The following is a 16,957-nucleotide window of genomic DNA, read 5'->3' as shown; positions in this document are numbered from 1 at the left end:
CACCGCGCTCGGGCTGCCACCGCCGCCGCCGCCACGGCTCTCCTCCGCTGCGGGGCCACAGCCTTGAGTGTCATTCAAGGGACAGCACAACCTCACCCGAGCTCTCCTACCTCTGCCCAGCGTCCCTCTCATCCTCCCCCGTCCTCGTCCACACTCCATCCAGAGAAGAGGGAAAGCACCGCGGAGAGGGAGGTGGAAGGCAAAGCCGGCTCTTCTCACCTTTTGGCCCCCTCGCTCCTCATCCTCATTCTGTCACCGCCAATTCTCCTGCCCCAAAGGACCCCCTCGGGAGCTGAGGCGACTCGCCCCACTGCCATGTCCAAAAGCTTGAAAAAGAAAAGCCACTGGACTAGCAAAGTCCATGAGAGTGTCATTGGCAGGAACCCGGAGGGCCAGCTGGGCTTTGAATTGAAGGGGGGCGCCGAGAATGGACAGTTCCCCTACCTGGGGGAGGTGAAGCCCGGCAAGGTTGCCTATGAGAGCGGCAGCAAGTTAGTGTCGGAGGAGCTGCTGCTGGAAGTGAACGAGACCCCCGTGGCGGGGCTCACCATCAGGGACGTGCTGGCCGTGATCAAACACTGCAAGGACCCCCTCCGGCTCAAGTGTGTCAAGCAAGGTGAGCGCAGCGGCTTTCTCGGAGCTTTGCCGGGCGGCTGGAAGCGGAGGGCACTGGAAGGGTGGGCTCGCGTGCGAAAGGGGGTGTGTTGCGCGGTGGGGGGCAAGGTCGAGAGAGTACCGGCAGAGCAGCAAGCCTTGCAGGGCATCCGCATGGGGGACTTCGTGGGGTGGGGGGCAGGTTGCGGTGTGGTGTGCAACTTTGCGCAGTTATACCCTCACCTTCGGGAGGTGTTCGGCCTTGTGTGACCTCAGAGGTGCCCGAGAGCTCCCGGGACAAATTGAATGTGCGTCAGTAGTGTCGCCCGCAGTGGATGAAGAGCTTTTAGGGAACGAAGGAAGGGATAGAGGAAGGAAGGAAGGCAGGAAGGAAGGGACGGAGGAGAGAAAGAGGGAGGAAGGAGCAACTTGAGAGTGAAGCGGCATCACCAGCCGGAGTAGCGGGGCGAGGGAAGAACTGCGCCCCCCGTTTCGGAGCTGGACTGGGGACGCCGAGGTCCGTAGCCATCCCCGAGGGCTCCCTGAGCCACTCGCTGACGAAGCAGGGAAGGGGCAGGCGACTTTGGACGGTCGGACGGTTCTTCCTTAACTTTCCCCCCGGCTCACCCCTGCCCCCTCCCCCGTCCACGGTCGCGTCATGTGGGCACCGCGCGTCACGTGCGCACTGACTAACCCGGGGGCTCACCCCGCGCGGGCCCGCGAGACGGCTGGAAGGCGGTGCGCAGCGGCGAGCGGGTTCCTGTGCTGGGGGCTCGGGAGGAGAGGTGGTTACCGGAATGTAGTTTACTCGGGGGTTGCCTAGGTTAAGTGGAAGTTCTCTGAGGTTGGACTCTCCTCTGGCTTCGCGTTTGAGGGGTGTGTTTCTAAGGAATTGGATGGAAAAGCCTTCAGGTTACATACAGCTCAGGCGTCCTCAGCCTCAGTTGCAGGCTGTGATGGGGACTTAGGGGCACTGGGACCTTGAAGAACTCTCGCCAACTCTGTTTTTGCTTGAGAGAAAATTATGGGCCTGAAGGAGGAAAGAGCGAGATAAAGTTTGGAAAGAGAAAAATTTTAACTAGAATAAAGTAGTGTATCCTTGTTTCCCACATGCGATCGCATAGGTTTTGTAGCACAAATGAACTTCATGTGCGTTTTCTATGGATATGTGCATATTCATATCAATCTAAAGGTTTGTTGCTTATGTTACATTATTTGTCCTGCCTCAGAGATGAAATGAGCATGTCATTGCCTGCATTTTGAAGAACCACTTAATTTTACTGTACGACCATGAAAAAGCACTCTTAGGGAGATGGTCTCTATAAAAACCAGCTTTAAGAGTAAAGTGAAAAAAGAAGTCTTCCGCTAAATTTCTTAAATGTAATTTGCCATACAAGAAAATGTTTTCACTGCAAATTCTTGAGTATTAATAATAGCTGATGACTTAAGATAGGCTGGTATAAACACTGACTTGGAGGTCAACACAGCTCAGTAATGTAAGAAACTGAAGAATATGAGTTAGGTGGCAAGGCCAATAAGGTATGAATCTGAAGAATGTGAATTAGGCTCAAATGTAGGGATTCATGTTAACATATTTGATATCATGATACTATGTTTTAGCAATAGATATAAATGTAAACCTCCAGTTTTGAATCCCAGAAATTCACTGCACAGTTAATGACAATGGTTTTGTTGACAACAAGCTTGGTATTTGTAGTGGAAAGTGGCTGCAAAAGTTAATGCATTGTTAGATTGGATTATTTATAGTATCCTAATTAAGGAAGTGATTGTCCTATTACAGTTTGCAGTTTTGACCACATTTTAGTATTGTATTCATTCTGAGCACTGCATTTTGAGATGGACCTTAGCAAACTAACTCTAACAGCAAGAATGTGTTCAGAAAAGAAAGATTATTGGGCATTTTAGATATAGTCTATAAAATCCAGTGTAAGGACTTGAAAAAGTGACATCATAAAGAAGCCAAGTAAAGAGAAGGGATTCTGACTATCCCGTGATACTCTGTAGAGCAAAACTGAGATGAATCTATGGAAATTATTAAAGGATGAAGCATCTTTACCTTCATCCTGAAGATGAGCTTTGTAACAGAGCTTTCCAAAAATCTGTAGGCTGTATTGCAAATTTATGAGGGCCCCATCATTGTGGGTGTTCATGAAAATGCCAGAATGACCATATGATATGGTATCCTATGTAATTTGGAGTCCTGACTAGATGTCGTTTAAATCCTGCCATGATTTGATCCAAGATAGTCTCTGATCAGTCAACTTATGTTTTATATTTTATTTAGAAGATTATTGATTTTAGAACTCATGGAATACACATCTAAAGTGATATATTTAGTAGAAAAATCTCTTTTCATTCTGTATTAACCCTCAGTTCTGGGTTTCACTGAGATTGATGCTTGCAATGATGTCCACCAAGCCCCCACAGGAACTTGATTCACCTCCTGAATCACTGTTGACCAAAACAGAAAAATAATTTCTTCTTTTAGCTTTTGTGGAAATTATAATCCTCTTGTATTTTCTATATATGGTGATTCATATATACTATTCCCTGTTGAAAACATTCTTTCCCTTGTTAAAAGGTTTATTTTTATTGTCATTGTAAGCAAAGTGAAATTTTCAGAATCTTAAATATAGTGCCTTTATGTCTTGGGTTTTACTAGAGACTTCACTTGCTGGAGAAGTATTTAGAAACTCTTGGCTGAGTAGTTTTATCTCTAGGGAGCTGATAACCTAGCATAGCTGAAAAACTTAAACATGGTTTGTTTAGCACTTGTATTTTTAAAATATTAATGAGATAATTGATTTTTGAGGATTCATTCTAACATTGGGTATTACACAAAAGTACATATTCAGTTGAGCTACGGCAGATTTAGCAAAGAAAAGGAGACATTTGAATGACAAAAATATTGATAAAAAATCCACCAGATAAAATTGCATTGTTCACTCAATTTTTATTTACTTGTTTGACTATTTTTATATTACAGTTGTCATAATTTTAAAAGAAGGTGAACTACTCAGATTTTAAGATATACTGAACAAGGTAGATATATCGTAATTTTTCTACATTATTTAAATGTCTTTAAAACCAATTTTGTAAGTCATTTTATTAAATTCAGAGGACTCCCTTATTAATTTTAGCTGCTTTTAATCCACACAGTGATGAAACATGTATGAAAAATGCCATTATTGTCACACCCAATTATTTTGTATATATAATGACTTTTCCTTTCCTTACCAAAGTATTTAATTCTAAATTAACAATTCTGTTTGATAATCTCATTAATGCTGCACACACAGTTGAGGGAATTTTCTTGAGTGATTTTGAGATTTATGCTGAAGTGCTAAAGGTTTTTCTTTCTTTCTCTTTTTAAAGTTTGCCACTAAAAGTGCACAGCAGCCAGTTATATAGACCATTATGTCCTACATTCCCTGCACTATGTCTGCTACTGCACCTAATCCCACATGGAGACCTACATCGCCTGGACTTATTTTCCCATTTAGGATAACACAATGGAAAATAAAAGGCAAAAAGTTTTCTAATTCTTTCCATGTGGAAGAAGGACCAAATAAGGCCTTTGAAATTCAGTTTGAGAAAAGATATACATTGCTTTCCCTCCTATTGCTCCTTTCAGAGATGCCTTCAAAGGAGAGTAGATCCACATTTATTAGGAGTCATGCTTCCTTTTGACTGACTTCAGGCTGTTATCATAGAGTTAAACCTCTGTGCTTTTTATTTGGAAAAGTAAAACCAAATTTTGTCAAATTTTCTCCAGTAAAGATTAACTTTCCTCCATAGAAATTTAAGGATATATTTTGTTGACCAGTAAACAATAAAATTGTTTAAACAATTTGATCAGTTAGTTATTTTATAATAAAATATCTTTAATATTTTGGAATAAGTTTAATGAGACAGTTATCTTTGGGCATAGTTTATGGGGATTGCTACTGTTTTTTTTGGTATATGTAAATAATTTAAATGGTATGACCTTGAATGTTAAATATGATTGTGTACTTTTTATGTGTGTTTTTTAATGAGAGTAATTTCAGGGTAACATCACACGTTAAGTATTTAAGTGCCACCATCTTTGCTCTTAACATTTATATCCCATAATCTTTTGGCATGTTTGTTATGCTCACTTTCCTTTTTTAGTTGTTTGAAACTCACGCATTCTCTTTAATAGTGAGCAAAAAGTCTTCACATTTGACACCCTGACTGCTTATAGTTTATTCCAAGATATTGGTCATTTTGAGCTAGTGACATATAAGATGTTTTTAACTTTCAACATATTTTACTGTTAATTGTAGACAAAATATATGAAATGATTGACTAATACTATGAGTAATTTTCAGGTAGTACTCTTGAGGTTTTTCTGTAGAGTAAAACAGATCCTTTTCTTTGAAAAGCATTAATGTGAAGAGTAATGCCATCAAATGGAATGGAACATATTCTCACCTTTTAGAAATAACTCCCACTGATGTTGCCTTTATGTGTAGAGATCTGCTGTTTTATATTTATTTTATATTTTAGCCATAGTTTATTTTCACTCTTAATCTATTCCCTTTGTACCAATATCTTTTCTCCTAAACAGTTGGTGAATATATATTGACTCATTTACCCGAGGTTTGCCAAGCATAGAAATCCTATTGGAATTCACTAATTTAAGTTTAGGATATGTGAGTAGGGATACAAGTATCACGTTTTAAGGCTGAATTCTTCTCAGCTAGAAATCAAGTACCTCATAAAGAAGAGCAGTAACAAAACATTTAATTGTTAAGTGTTCACAGTCTATCATATATAAAAAGAAAAATACATCAAAATTCAATAAGAAATTTACTTGGCATTTGTGAGAATGTCAGTAGCACGATATAAAAAATTCTGTATAGTAGCACTTTCAAGATGAAGCAACCTCTAGCCCCCCCAATTATTTCAGCATTTTAGTTGAATTAATCCCATCTTAGAATTCAATAGAAACCTATAACCTTGAAGCTCCAGTGTCCAATACTAATTTTTAAAAATCTTTGATAGTTACAGTCTATTTATCACAAGAAGCATCCCATGGAAAAGGATGTTGTAGCTTCCTTAGTATTGTGCCTTTAAAAAAATTTATTCCATTCCAATCCCAGCTCTCTCTCTTCTGTCTCCATTAAAGACTGATGTGATATTTCTTTTAATGTAAAAATAGACTTAATTAACATTATATAGATAATTTAGTAATAGGTTTATGATTACTGCAGTCACAGTAAAAAGAGTTGCATAGAGATATGCATCTGCTAAAATCTGTTGTAAAATGCTCATATCATCATAGGGAATTAATAATTTCTTCAACTGACATATTAAGTCTTAAAAAGGATTTCAGTTGGGGGTTAACTTTTTAAAAATTTAAAACATTTGTATTAAGTGTAATATATGGTATTGGATAGTCAAGAGAAAGAGAAAAAGTCTTCCTTCTTGGACAACTGATCGAATATGAATTCAAATTCAGCCAATGTATTTTCAAAGATCCAATAGTCTAATGAGAAGGTATTTTAAATGAATGAATTTATTTCAGTATTTATAATTATATGTCTTGCTGTATCTTGGAAAACATTTCTCCTTGTAATTATTATATGCATTCATGTGAGGTTTTGTGTTGTTTTTGGTTATTTTGGTTTACTTAAAAAAAAAGTCACTCAATACCATGGCAGTCTTCAAGTATCCAATAACAGCCAAAAGAAAATATGTGAGAGAAGAAAAAATAAACCTTTATAGTGTGACATGAAAGATATTTTGTATATATTGATTTTTTAAAGATCAAATTTGTGGAAAAAATTTTTGAATCTCTTAACTGCTTTTAGTGAAACTCATGCATATGAAATCAGTGGTTTTTCCATAAATAATCATGGATTTTACTAAGTGAATCTGAAAGTAGGAAGAAGAACGTTTGTTTTATTTAAAAAGGTGTATATTTTACTCATTGATTTTTCACATTACATTGTGTCCAAGAGTTTCTTAAAACATGAATTTCCTAAATGCTGCATTGAATTATTTATTTTGCCATGGATTATGGGTAGCCTAAAAGCTGTTTGCACTTTACATTGTCACTTAGCAAATCATAGAGATTGAGTAAAAATGTTAGGTGCAAAAAAAAATTATATATATTTTAACATTCATTTTTCATTTTACAGGTGAACAGTATTGCTTATGCTAGTATTTTATAATGCTGTACACAGGAAGGTAAATACTTAGCTGAAATATATATAAATACCAGGATAACAAGTGCTGTAGAAACCCACAGATTAATCGAGCAACACATCCTAAATTTGTCAAAATTTGATCAGCTGGATTGCAAACATGAGCAAGTTTCAGGGATATGAGATACGCCAGTGCTGCATTGGTGGGGCATTATGGTCAGTCCACAGCTGCCCCTGTTTGTCTGTCTTTGCAGACTGTGTTATAAGGATGTTAAGGCAACCTTCCTTGTCTTGCCAATAGGCTTTCAGCCCCAGACAAGTTCACTATGGATTCAGTGAGACCGAGGAATGACAATGGAACATTCTTGGGGTAAAAGGTTTTATTACCCGGCTTGTTCTCTTGGGGATAGGTTAAGCACTAGAATTACCTCTGCATGCAGCAGTCTGCAGGTCTGTAATCCTTCGTCTCTGCCTCCACCCAGAGCACTGGGCAGAACTCTTTATAATAGAACTCAGTCACTAATAGCTTGTTGCTTACAGGTGTGGGAGCAGTAGCCTAGCAGCAGGCCAGTTACATCATCAAGTAGTTTAGGTCAGGTGAAGATCCTAGCCATAGGTACTTCAGTTTTCCCCACACTCCTAGACAAAGTTTCTTCAAGACAGAGCCAGCATTTAGGATTAAAGGGTCACTAAAGCCTCTCAAAAGTCTTGGCTTATGTCCAGAAGCACCCTGGGCGTGAATCTTGCTTTCAGGCAAGTCAGGTACTTAAGGGGTGGTCGTTTTGTTAGTGTTAAGATGGGTTTAAATAGAAGTTGAACTTCCTCTGGAAGAACAAGAATATTATTAAGATGCTCTTACCTATCTGCACTTAGAATACTAAAATCTTTCTTAGTATTTCTTATGAAGTATTATCTGTAGCTGGATCTCCTTTTCCTGTTTAGTTGGAAGTACCTACCTATGCTTTCCTTTTCTTTAGTTCAGTGTGGGAGAGTTACTCTAGTGAACAACAAATTTATTCTGCTTCTTTATATACATAGAACACACATACATATACTCATGCACGTGGGCACACGCACACGTTTTTCAAATCCTAAGGTTCAATGCCAGTTTTTAAATCAATAGTCCCAGGAAGGCATTTATGCATATGAGAATACAGTCTTATTTTAGGGAAAGTGTTACATAAAATTATTCCACATGTGACAAATCTAGCTGAAAAGTTTTCATAATCACCCATTAATTTTCAACTTAATGGTGTTTTTAACCCTATTAGCGCTGATAATGAGAGACCATAAAAAATAGTGAAATAGGTACCCAGATGATTTCTATATTTCAGTTAAAAAGTGAAAATGTTATATTTTAATAGTTTGGTTATTTTTATTTACATTGCCAAGTAGCCTGTGGACTACATAATGCCTCGGATAATGTCTTTAATGTTAATGTAACAAAAGATGGGGCAGGAACAAGAGGCATGCTTATTCATGAACTTGCATAACATTTGTGGAGTGTTTTAAATTTTTATTGATTGAGATGTCTCAGAGTAAAATTAGAGGACTGGATCCAACATGCTAGGGATAGATGGTATATTAAAATTCTGAAGAAGTAATCACTTAAAAATGAATTGAATAATTCCTAACTTATAGGTGTATAGTTAAAATTCTGGTACTCATGTTGCTTTACTGAGAAATTAAAAATGTCCAGACAAACTAAGTGTGATTAGCATGGATCCTAAGAGCTTTTGTTATGAAATGGGGAGTATAAGATTTTGAATTACACTAATGTTTTAAATTTAAAGCTGTTTTCTTTATGTCAAATTAATTCGCCATGGAGTGACACTGTACATGAATTTATAAAGTATATACATACCATTAATCTGATAAAAACTATGTAAAATTAGTTTCCTTCATGGTCCAAATAATAGGCTAACTTACTATGCTGAATCAATAAAATGCCCTTTTTGTATTCTCATCCCAAGTCTCCTTTTTAAAATTAATTGAAAAATCTTCATTGTGTAATGTGAAAGCATCATGGCACCTTTATCCTTTGGAAAAATGGACTCCTTTAACATTTACTAAAGAAATGCTTTTGCTTCAGTTGACTATGCTTCAGACAGACGTTAGAAAGCCACAAAGTTATTAGAGAGACACTGTTTGTTGTCTACCTGAAATGTATTCCTTCTCTCTTCCTCTCTTCCCTCCTTACTAACGGAATGCCAGTTTTGTTAAAGTATCCACATGTTGACATACAGCTATGCCATTTGTGTTTCATATTAAGTTGGCTTCATCCCAAGGTCATGAACTTAGACTAGTCTAAACCAAGCATGGTAATTCCATCTTTTTGCCAGTGGTTGTTTTAGGAAATGGCTTAACACCCAGTTCTAAGTAATGAAAAGTAAGGTCCCCTTGGGGACTTCTTGAGAAATTTCGTAATTCTTAAAATAAGATCCTGAACAGATCTGTTCACTTTATCTGTGAAAGTTGCTGCACATGGAAGTGATGCCTGGAGCAGCTGTAGCCATCTTGTGATCATGAGGAGAGCTAGCCAAAAGGCAGACAATGGCAGGACAGAGTGACTAAAAGCCACAGGCTCCTTGATGAACCGCTAAAATAATGAACCCAGTACTATCCCTATCTCAGGACTTCTTGCTATTGAGGTAATAGTACACAAGGTATTTTAAGCCATTTAGATTGGGTTTCTGTTATTTTGCAGCCAAAATCTTCTGATTGATATAACTGAAATTGTATAAAAAAATAGGTATTTCATTTTTATTTTATTATGGGAATATTGGTGAAGATTTCTTTTAAAAAGAGAAATCTATTTGGAGAAAAAAGTTAAGATATATTCTCCTATTATATATAAGCTTGGTCAAATTCTAGGTATGTCTCCATTACCTCATTCAGTTTTGCTCTGGTTGGTCTTCTGTTTTAAATTCCAGAAAATTTTAACCATTCTGAAATAAAATATGCAGGACTACAAATTCATTTTAACGTTATCCAAAATAGAACATAATCAAGAAAACAAATCAGCTACAAAAATATACCCACAATGCATGCCAAAACCAAGCTGAAATGTTTTTTGAATTATATACGACTTACAAATGTCTGTGTCATTGATTCAAGAGTGTATATAATTATAAACTGACTCATCAAAAATGTTCCAACTCCATTTTTCCAGGACTAGAATTCATTTACTTATTATTCAACATTTATTGGTAACTTATTCTGTTGCAAGCACTGTACTAGAGACTGGTGGTAAAAACACAAATAAGACTTCATTAAGATGTCATCGCAAGTAGTTTGCCCTGGGATATGTCTGTGTGACCTCAGTTAAAAGTCATTAAGGAGGAATTTCTTTTATCTTGTAAAGATATCTTCCATGATGTAATCAGAATAAAAGATAACATTTTGAGGAAAAAATATGGTTTTCAGGGTTTTTTATATTCTACATCATGAATTATAATTTAAATAGTTACATGAATTCTCTATGTATATATTTTTAATGTTGTACTTATGTTCCAGGTACTGTGCTAGATAGTGACAATAGAAAGGTTTGTAAATCTTGAAATGCACAGGAATTTCACAGTGTAGTGTAATAATCAAGAGCACAGAGCTTTGGATACAAATAGATGTGGATTCCATTTATACTTCTTCCTCACACTAGATGTGAATTGAACAAATTAACTTTGCATATCTATGTATCAGTTCCTTCCTTTGTGAAATAGGTATCATTACAGAACCTACTTCATAAAGATGTTGTGAGAATTACATGTTATAATGCCTGTAACATGCATAGCCCAGGGCCTGGAGTGTAGGCTCAGTACTGTGTGTATACTACATTATATATATATAATGTAATGTGTTTATATAATGTTTGCTCTTATAATTGTATAGTATATATTAATATTTGGTTTAGTAATGATTATAAGTAATAATTTTCAATGCAATTAAATGTTTCAGAAAACCGGTGCTTAGGAGAAGGGCACCTGGTTTCTTCTGAGGTTTCATGCTACATTTCATGGAGAAGAGAGTATCTAAGTAGGAGATCTGGCAAGGAAGATAGAACTCTTACAGAAAAAAACAAGGAAGCATTGATTTAAGGGTTTCAAGGAATGTGATAGTTTCAAAGTATTAAAGTTTGGAATATAATATGGGCAGTAGTAATATATGAACTTGGGGGATTAAATGGGCCAAGCCATCATATAGTACTGAATGATGAGCCACTGAGTATTATTAATTATCATTATTATTAATAGCAAACATTTGTTCAGTGCTTACTATATGTCAAATATTTTTCTAAACACTTTAGATAAATGTTAATTAATTTAATCCTCATAGTCTATAAGGTAGGTATTGTCAAGCCCACTTTGCATATAAGAAAACTTGAACCTGAAAAGATTAAGAAAGTTGCACAAAACCACATAATAATTAGCAGAGCCAGGATTCAAATACATTCAGTGCTCTTAACAACCATGCCAGCTTGCTTGTTTGTGCTTGTCTTTTAAGAACAGAATTGACACTGTTGTTTTTCCAGCAAGAGGAGACATACATAGTCAATGAAGAGACCTAATTAAAGGAGGTTGAAGATGCAGGAGGACCATTTAGGAGGCTACAGAGTTATCTAGAGGAGAGGTTTTGAGGTTTTGAATCATTATAATGAGGGTAGGAATGGGAAAGAGAGGACTGAGTCAAGAAATATGTATAGATGGCAAAATTGTCAGTACATGTGAAGGATAGGGACAAAGAGAAAAAAATCTTGTTTGACTTTCTGGTTTCTGACAGGTGGTGTCAATCATTATAGTGCAAGTAGATTTGGATAGAAGGTAATTTGTGTTATGTTTAATATGAGGTCCTTCAAAAAGAATTCAAGTGGTGGGCATCTGAACATCCCACCCTTAAATGTGGAAGAATAGTTGGGGCTGTATGTGTAGTTTAGGGAATATGGTTATCCAGTGAGAGACTGTTAAGGCAAAAAGAACAAAGAAATGCTCTGGCAATTTATGTTTAGAAGTCAAGGGATCCCAAGGAAGAAACTAAGGCTGTTATCAGAGCAGTCTTAACATTGAGTGAATGGACAGCACAAACACAGCAGAAATGGTTAGAAAGATTATATCTGGAATACTTCTGTTGCATTTTGCAAAAAATAGAGATTACCCTTGTTTGGTACATGTCAGTTAAGTGGGTGGTTCAGAAGAGTCAGACATCACAGGGTGGAAGAGTGAATAGCAGTTGGGAAAATGGAAATCTCATGTGCGTCATACTCCTTCAAGAAGCTTGCTTAGTAGAAAAGGATAGTGAACAGCTGCTCTCCAGGGGACGGTTAATAGGGGCTGAGTGGTGTGTGTGTGTGTGTGTGTGTGTGTGTGTGTGTTATGATGGAAGAGACTTGAGTGTGAATCTGTGTCACATAAATATATTTTTTCCACCAATATAAATATATTCTAGCAAATTAAGATCCTTTGAATGATTAATTGAATAAATAATTATTCATTATATTTTTGTGGTTTGTCATGCTAAAGCTAGGTCCTGGCAATAAAATAATAGGAGTTAGACCCCTACCCTCCAAGAATACAAAGGAAAGGCAGTCATGTACAAAGTTAACCTTAAGATATTGAGTCTTAGTGGAATGATACAGAAATAAACATGTTGCTTTTAGAGCAAATAGGGAAAAGAAGAAGCAAAGGAGTATAATATAGAGAGTGTGGATCCTGGGGTCAGAGGGCAGAGCTGGATTCCAGTCCCAAGTGTATTGCTATAACTTCCTTATGGGGGGATCAACTTTCTTTGAGCCTTATTTTCCTCATATGTTATAGAATAGTTGGTAGAATCAAAGAAGATAATGCATGTTGAAATGTAAAATTTTTAGAGCAGTTCAGTTGGAAATGTTATTACTCAAAGATGGAGGGTCACTGGAGGTGGTGGGTGGGGTGTGCCTCAGAGCTTACAGGATGGTTGAGAATGGATCCAAAGTGTGAGTGGGAGTTCAGGGTGGGAGGTGTAGAAAGCTGGGAGAAGAGCATGCCCAAAGGTGGGGGAGGGTGAAAAATGACCCTTTTGTGCAGGGAACTCAGTAGAGATCAGTGCGGCCAGAGAAAGGGGTACCTGAGTACTTCTGGTGGCAACTAAAGACTTTCCAGAAAGGAAAGTTGGAATCACATCAGGAAGGCCTTAAACAAAAACCTAGAGTTTGGACATTATTCTTTAGATGAGTAAAGCCACTGAAGGTGTTTGAACAAGGGAGAAGCATAATCAAAGTGGCTGAGATTTGTTTGTTTGTTTTTGTGGGGTTAGGGAAGAAATTTGTTTTGAGGTATGTATTGAGTGGTGAAGAAACTGAGAGTAAGGCCTCAAGTCTGGTATCAGTAGCAGGAATAGAGGGTCATGAACTCATGACTTTTTCACATATTTTAGAGGCAGGATGAATAAGAATTTATATCCAATTGAATGAAGGTGGTGGTGAAGGGGAAGAGGAGTCAGAGATGAGGATGACTTGGGAGTGGGTATGTGCAATAGATGAAGATGTCAGTAACTACAGAGATTAAAATTTAATCTCTAGGGGAAATGGCTTCAGGCTGTTCTAGAAATAAAAAAATTCTATCTTTGACAACTGCAGAAGCAGCAGCACATGACTTTCAGTATATTTTGGCTCTTGGTGAATAAGTAATGTGAATTATATTCATGAGCTATTTTACTTCAAACAGTGTAGAGTAGGCATTAGAGTTAGAGATAGTGAGTTAGCAGAATTAAGTTATAAAATGGCCTATTTTTTATTTTTAGCAGATTTCATTTCATTTTGCTTCAGTTGATATCACGTATCAACAGAATGAGTGGAGAAAAATGAGTGCCTGGCAATATATTGTGTTTGAGGTAGCTGGCAGATGGCAAATTTCTGATGTTCAAAAGTTCACATACATAGAGAACTCACAAAATTGTTGGAGCTGCAGATTGGAGAGTTTAGTGACACTGTTTTTACAGAGGTAAGCTGCAGGACTTCAAGAACTATGGTACCATTAGAAGAGTTTTGAGAGTGAGGAGAAGCCAAGAATGGGAATTTGAGAAATGCCTGTATTTAACAGGCGTGCAAAAAGATTCTTCTTTGCTTAGTACTTCTGACTTGGAAGGGGGAAACATAGATCTTTAATAATATACTAACCAATCTTCTTAAATTGGATTCTTCATAATGTGTATTTGTCATACATAGATTTTTTATGTTACTATATTGCTGTTCAGCACTGAAGATAAAGTTTGTGTTTTATTCACAAGTCAAATATAAGCAATAATAGTGAGAATTCTGTCTTTAATAGTGCTGGCTGTCTTTGCTATATGTTTTTAGGCTTAATTCAAAGGTCACAGAAGCTAAACAATGCTTTACTTTTTGATTCTGTGAGGTGCAATTTGAGACCAAGCTCTTTGACCACTGTTATGATGTTCTAGGCTGTATTTGGAGTAAACCCTGAAACTACAAACTCTTCTTAAGTTGTACTAGGAATTCTTCATGGAAAACACTTTTGTAGTGAATCACCTTCCTCTGACATGTAAAATTATTCAAATGCTTCCATGTGGTAATGGTTGGAATATGCATCTTTTTGAAGACTTAAAATTTTATCTTCTTTCATGTATATAGCTTCTCTAGTTCATAGTCTTGAAAATGAAGTATGACATAGTTCGAACTGTGTTACATATTTTTGTTATAAACTTGAAGAATGGCATATACATCCCAATATCTCAAAGTTCACTTGTTTGAACCAGGATTGGTATGTGACAGTTGCATCCACACTTTCCTGATATCATAATAAAATATTTACTCTTTTTCATTTGCTGTAACAATGGTTTGCCAGTAAAGCTGTCAGGCTGTCAGTATGTCTAGATCTGGAATTCATCAAGGGTAGGGACAACATCTATTTCATGTTTATTTCCCTAGTATTTGGAATGATGCCTGAAAATGTATTTTGTTCTTGTTGAATGATAAAAACAAAACAATTGTTGAATGAATGAATGATAAAACATTTGTTGAATGAATGAATGATAAAAGTCCTCTTCCCCTGTAATACTTAATTTATTTGAAACACATTGTTATTAGAGTTCTCCAGAGAAACAGAACCTATGTATACATTATATATAACGGAGGAGCTAATGTTTCAGTTCAAACCCAAAGGCGGGGAAAAACTGATGTCCCAGTTTAAGGGTAATCAGACAGGAGGAATTCTGCCTTCCTGGGGCAAGGGCCAACCTTTTTGTTCTGTTCAGGCCTTCAACTGATTGGATAAAGCCTATTCTCATTAGGAGGGCAATATGCTTTACTCAGTCTACTGACTTAAATGTTAATCTCATCTGAAAACACCCTCACAGGCACAGCCAGATAATGTTTGACTAAATATCTGGGCACCCAGTGGCCCAGTCAACTTAACACATAAAATTAACCATTGCACACGTATTAAGAACTTCTGTCCAAAATTAACAAACATGGTAAGTACAGCTATTTTAACTTACAGATGTATCTTTGAAAAATATTTTAAAGCATTTGATATAATTCTTTTTTAATATACTTAATAGCTCTCCATATTATGTTGTAATAGATTTTTGGCAATGTGATCATTATCTGCCTCATCCATTATGAGATTCATTTTGCTTAAACTGTTATTTCATACCAAAATATGCTCTGCTTTATTCTGAAATGCATTCTTGTTCATGAATTAATGAGTGATTAATTAATATAATTAGTGACTAATAATTAATATAATTAATCTAAATTACAAATTTTCCCTAGTTTGAGTATCATTTTCATCCTCACACTAAAAGTGTTGCAAAAGGAATCTGTTTCTATTTAATTTAAAAGTTATATGTTAAATAGTAACAGTGTGTAACCTATATTTACCTTTTTCAAAATAGTATGGGCCCTAAAATCCCAGGTCATCGATTACCCATCATCATCTAAGAGAGTTTAGCTGCTATGACTGAGGCAGAATGATATTTCAAAAGACGTGCAGTATCAAAGGCATCTTAGAAGTTTAGTTAGAATAAAAGATTTTCTTTAGTGAGAGAATTAAATTGGCTCTTTTGCTCCAGAAGTAAGGTTTTCGTCTACCATGAGAATTATCAGGCTGTTTTAGAAGAAATTGCTCAATGTGAGAACTAAAGGAAATGTAGAGGTGGTATATTAAGTAGTTCATAGTAAATTAGTAATAAAGTGGTATTCATGTGGCATCCTTAAAAAAATATTTAAATTATCTGAGTAATCAGAAATAAGAGCTCCTTCATTCAAGGTAAAGCATGGTACACATTTCTGTGCTAAGGATATTTGTTTCTTTTTTCTGTTCCATTGGATGTTTTGATGTATTTGGTTGATAGGTGAACAACTCGTTTTCTTACTTTTTGATGTATTTGGTTGATAGGTAAATAATTTTTAATTAAGTATTTTAATTTAAATATTCACGTGGCATTCCCTGAAATTATTAATGTTGAACTTGGAAGTTTATGTGTAACTTAGCCTGGCTTAGTAAGCCCTTATATAGCTCAGTGTGAGCATTGCTAAATTTAGTTAGGGTAACTTAATAAAAAACATTTTATAATAATACTAAAAGCAGCTAGGTTGCATTGAATACTTAGTACATTCCAGTCATGTGTATTATCTCATGTGACTAGTCTATTGAAGAGGTTGAGTTCCAAGGGTACAAATGAAGCAGTCTTCTCCCACTTACCCCTGCCTAACCACCGACCTTACTGCCCCACCTCATAACTAGTTTTATTTTTATGTATCAGAATAGTCTCATTTACAGGTATAAAAAAATTCAGTCTGTTTGAAGTACAAACTTCAACCTTGTATCCAGTTAAAAGGTTCCCCTGTCATCTGAGTTCAGTCTTGGTCAGGAACTCTGGAAACTAATAATGAGGGGTTAGTGTGGTCTATTTCTTTGCTCTCTTGCTCCACTTCCCGTCATCCTCTTCTGCTTCTGTTTACTCAGAGGTCAAGGCAAGGGAGGAGGAGAAACAAGAACAAAGAAACAAAGGCTCACCTCTCCAGTTCTTTTAAATCTGTTCATGTGTGTCCTCTATTATGTCAGGCATCCAGATGCTGGCTCTCTGTTGTGGATCACGTATATTCTTCAAACATATTAACTTCCTCATTACCTTCTGAATACCCCAACTGCAGCATGTCCTGACAGAGGTTGATGGGC

General features: G+C 36.7%; 1 protein-coding gene across 4 annotated transcripts in view; it reads left to right on the top strand.

Moving 5' to 3' along the window:
• Positions 1-220: 220 nt before the first annotated feature.
• The window catches only part of MAGI2 (membrane associated guanylate kinase, WW and PDZ domain containing 2), a 1,519,032-nt gene continuing 1,502,295 nt past the window's right edge, over positions 221-16,957 (top strand). For all 4 annotated transcript variants that reach the window (XM_057504444.1, XM_057504445.1, XM_057504443.1 and 1 more), the window contains exon 1: positions 221-616. In XM_057504444.1, the coding sequence (XP_057360427.1) occupies positions 316-616 (301 nt within the window). In that variant the 5' untranslated portion in view covers positions 221-315. The remainder of the gene's footprint in view (positions 617-16,957) is intronic.

The sequence above is a fragment of the Manis pentadactyla genome, chromosome 7, assembly GCF_030020395.1.
Source record: "Manis pentadactyla isolate mManPen7 chromosome 7, mManPen7.hap1, whole genome shotgun sequence".
In the NCBI taxonomy this organism is placed as follows: Eukaryota; Metazoa; Chordata; class Mammalia; order Pholidota; family Manidae; genus Manis; species Manis pentadactyla.
This window is presented reverse-complemented; position numbering and strand designations above follow the sequence as displayed.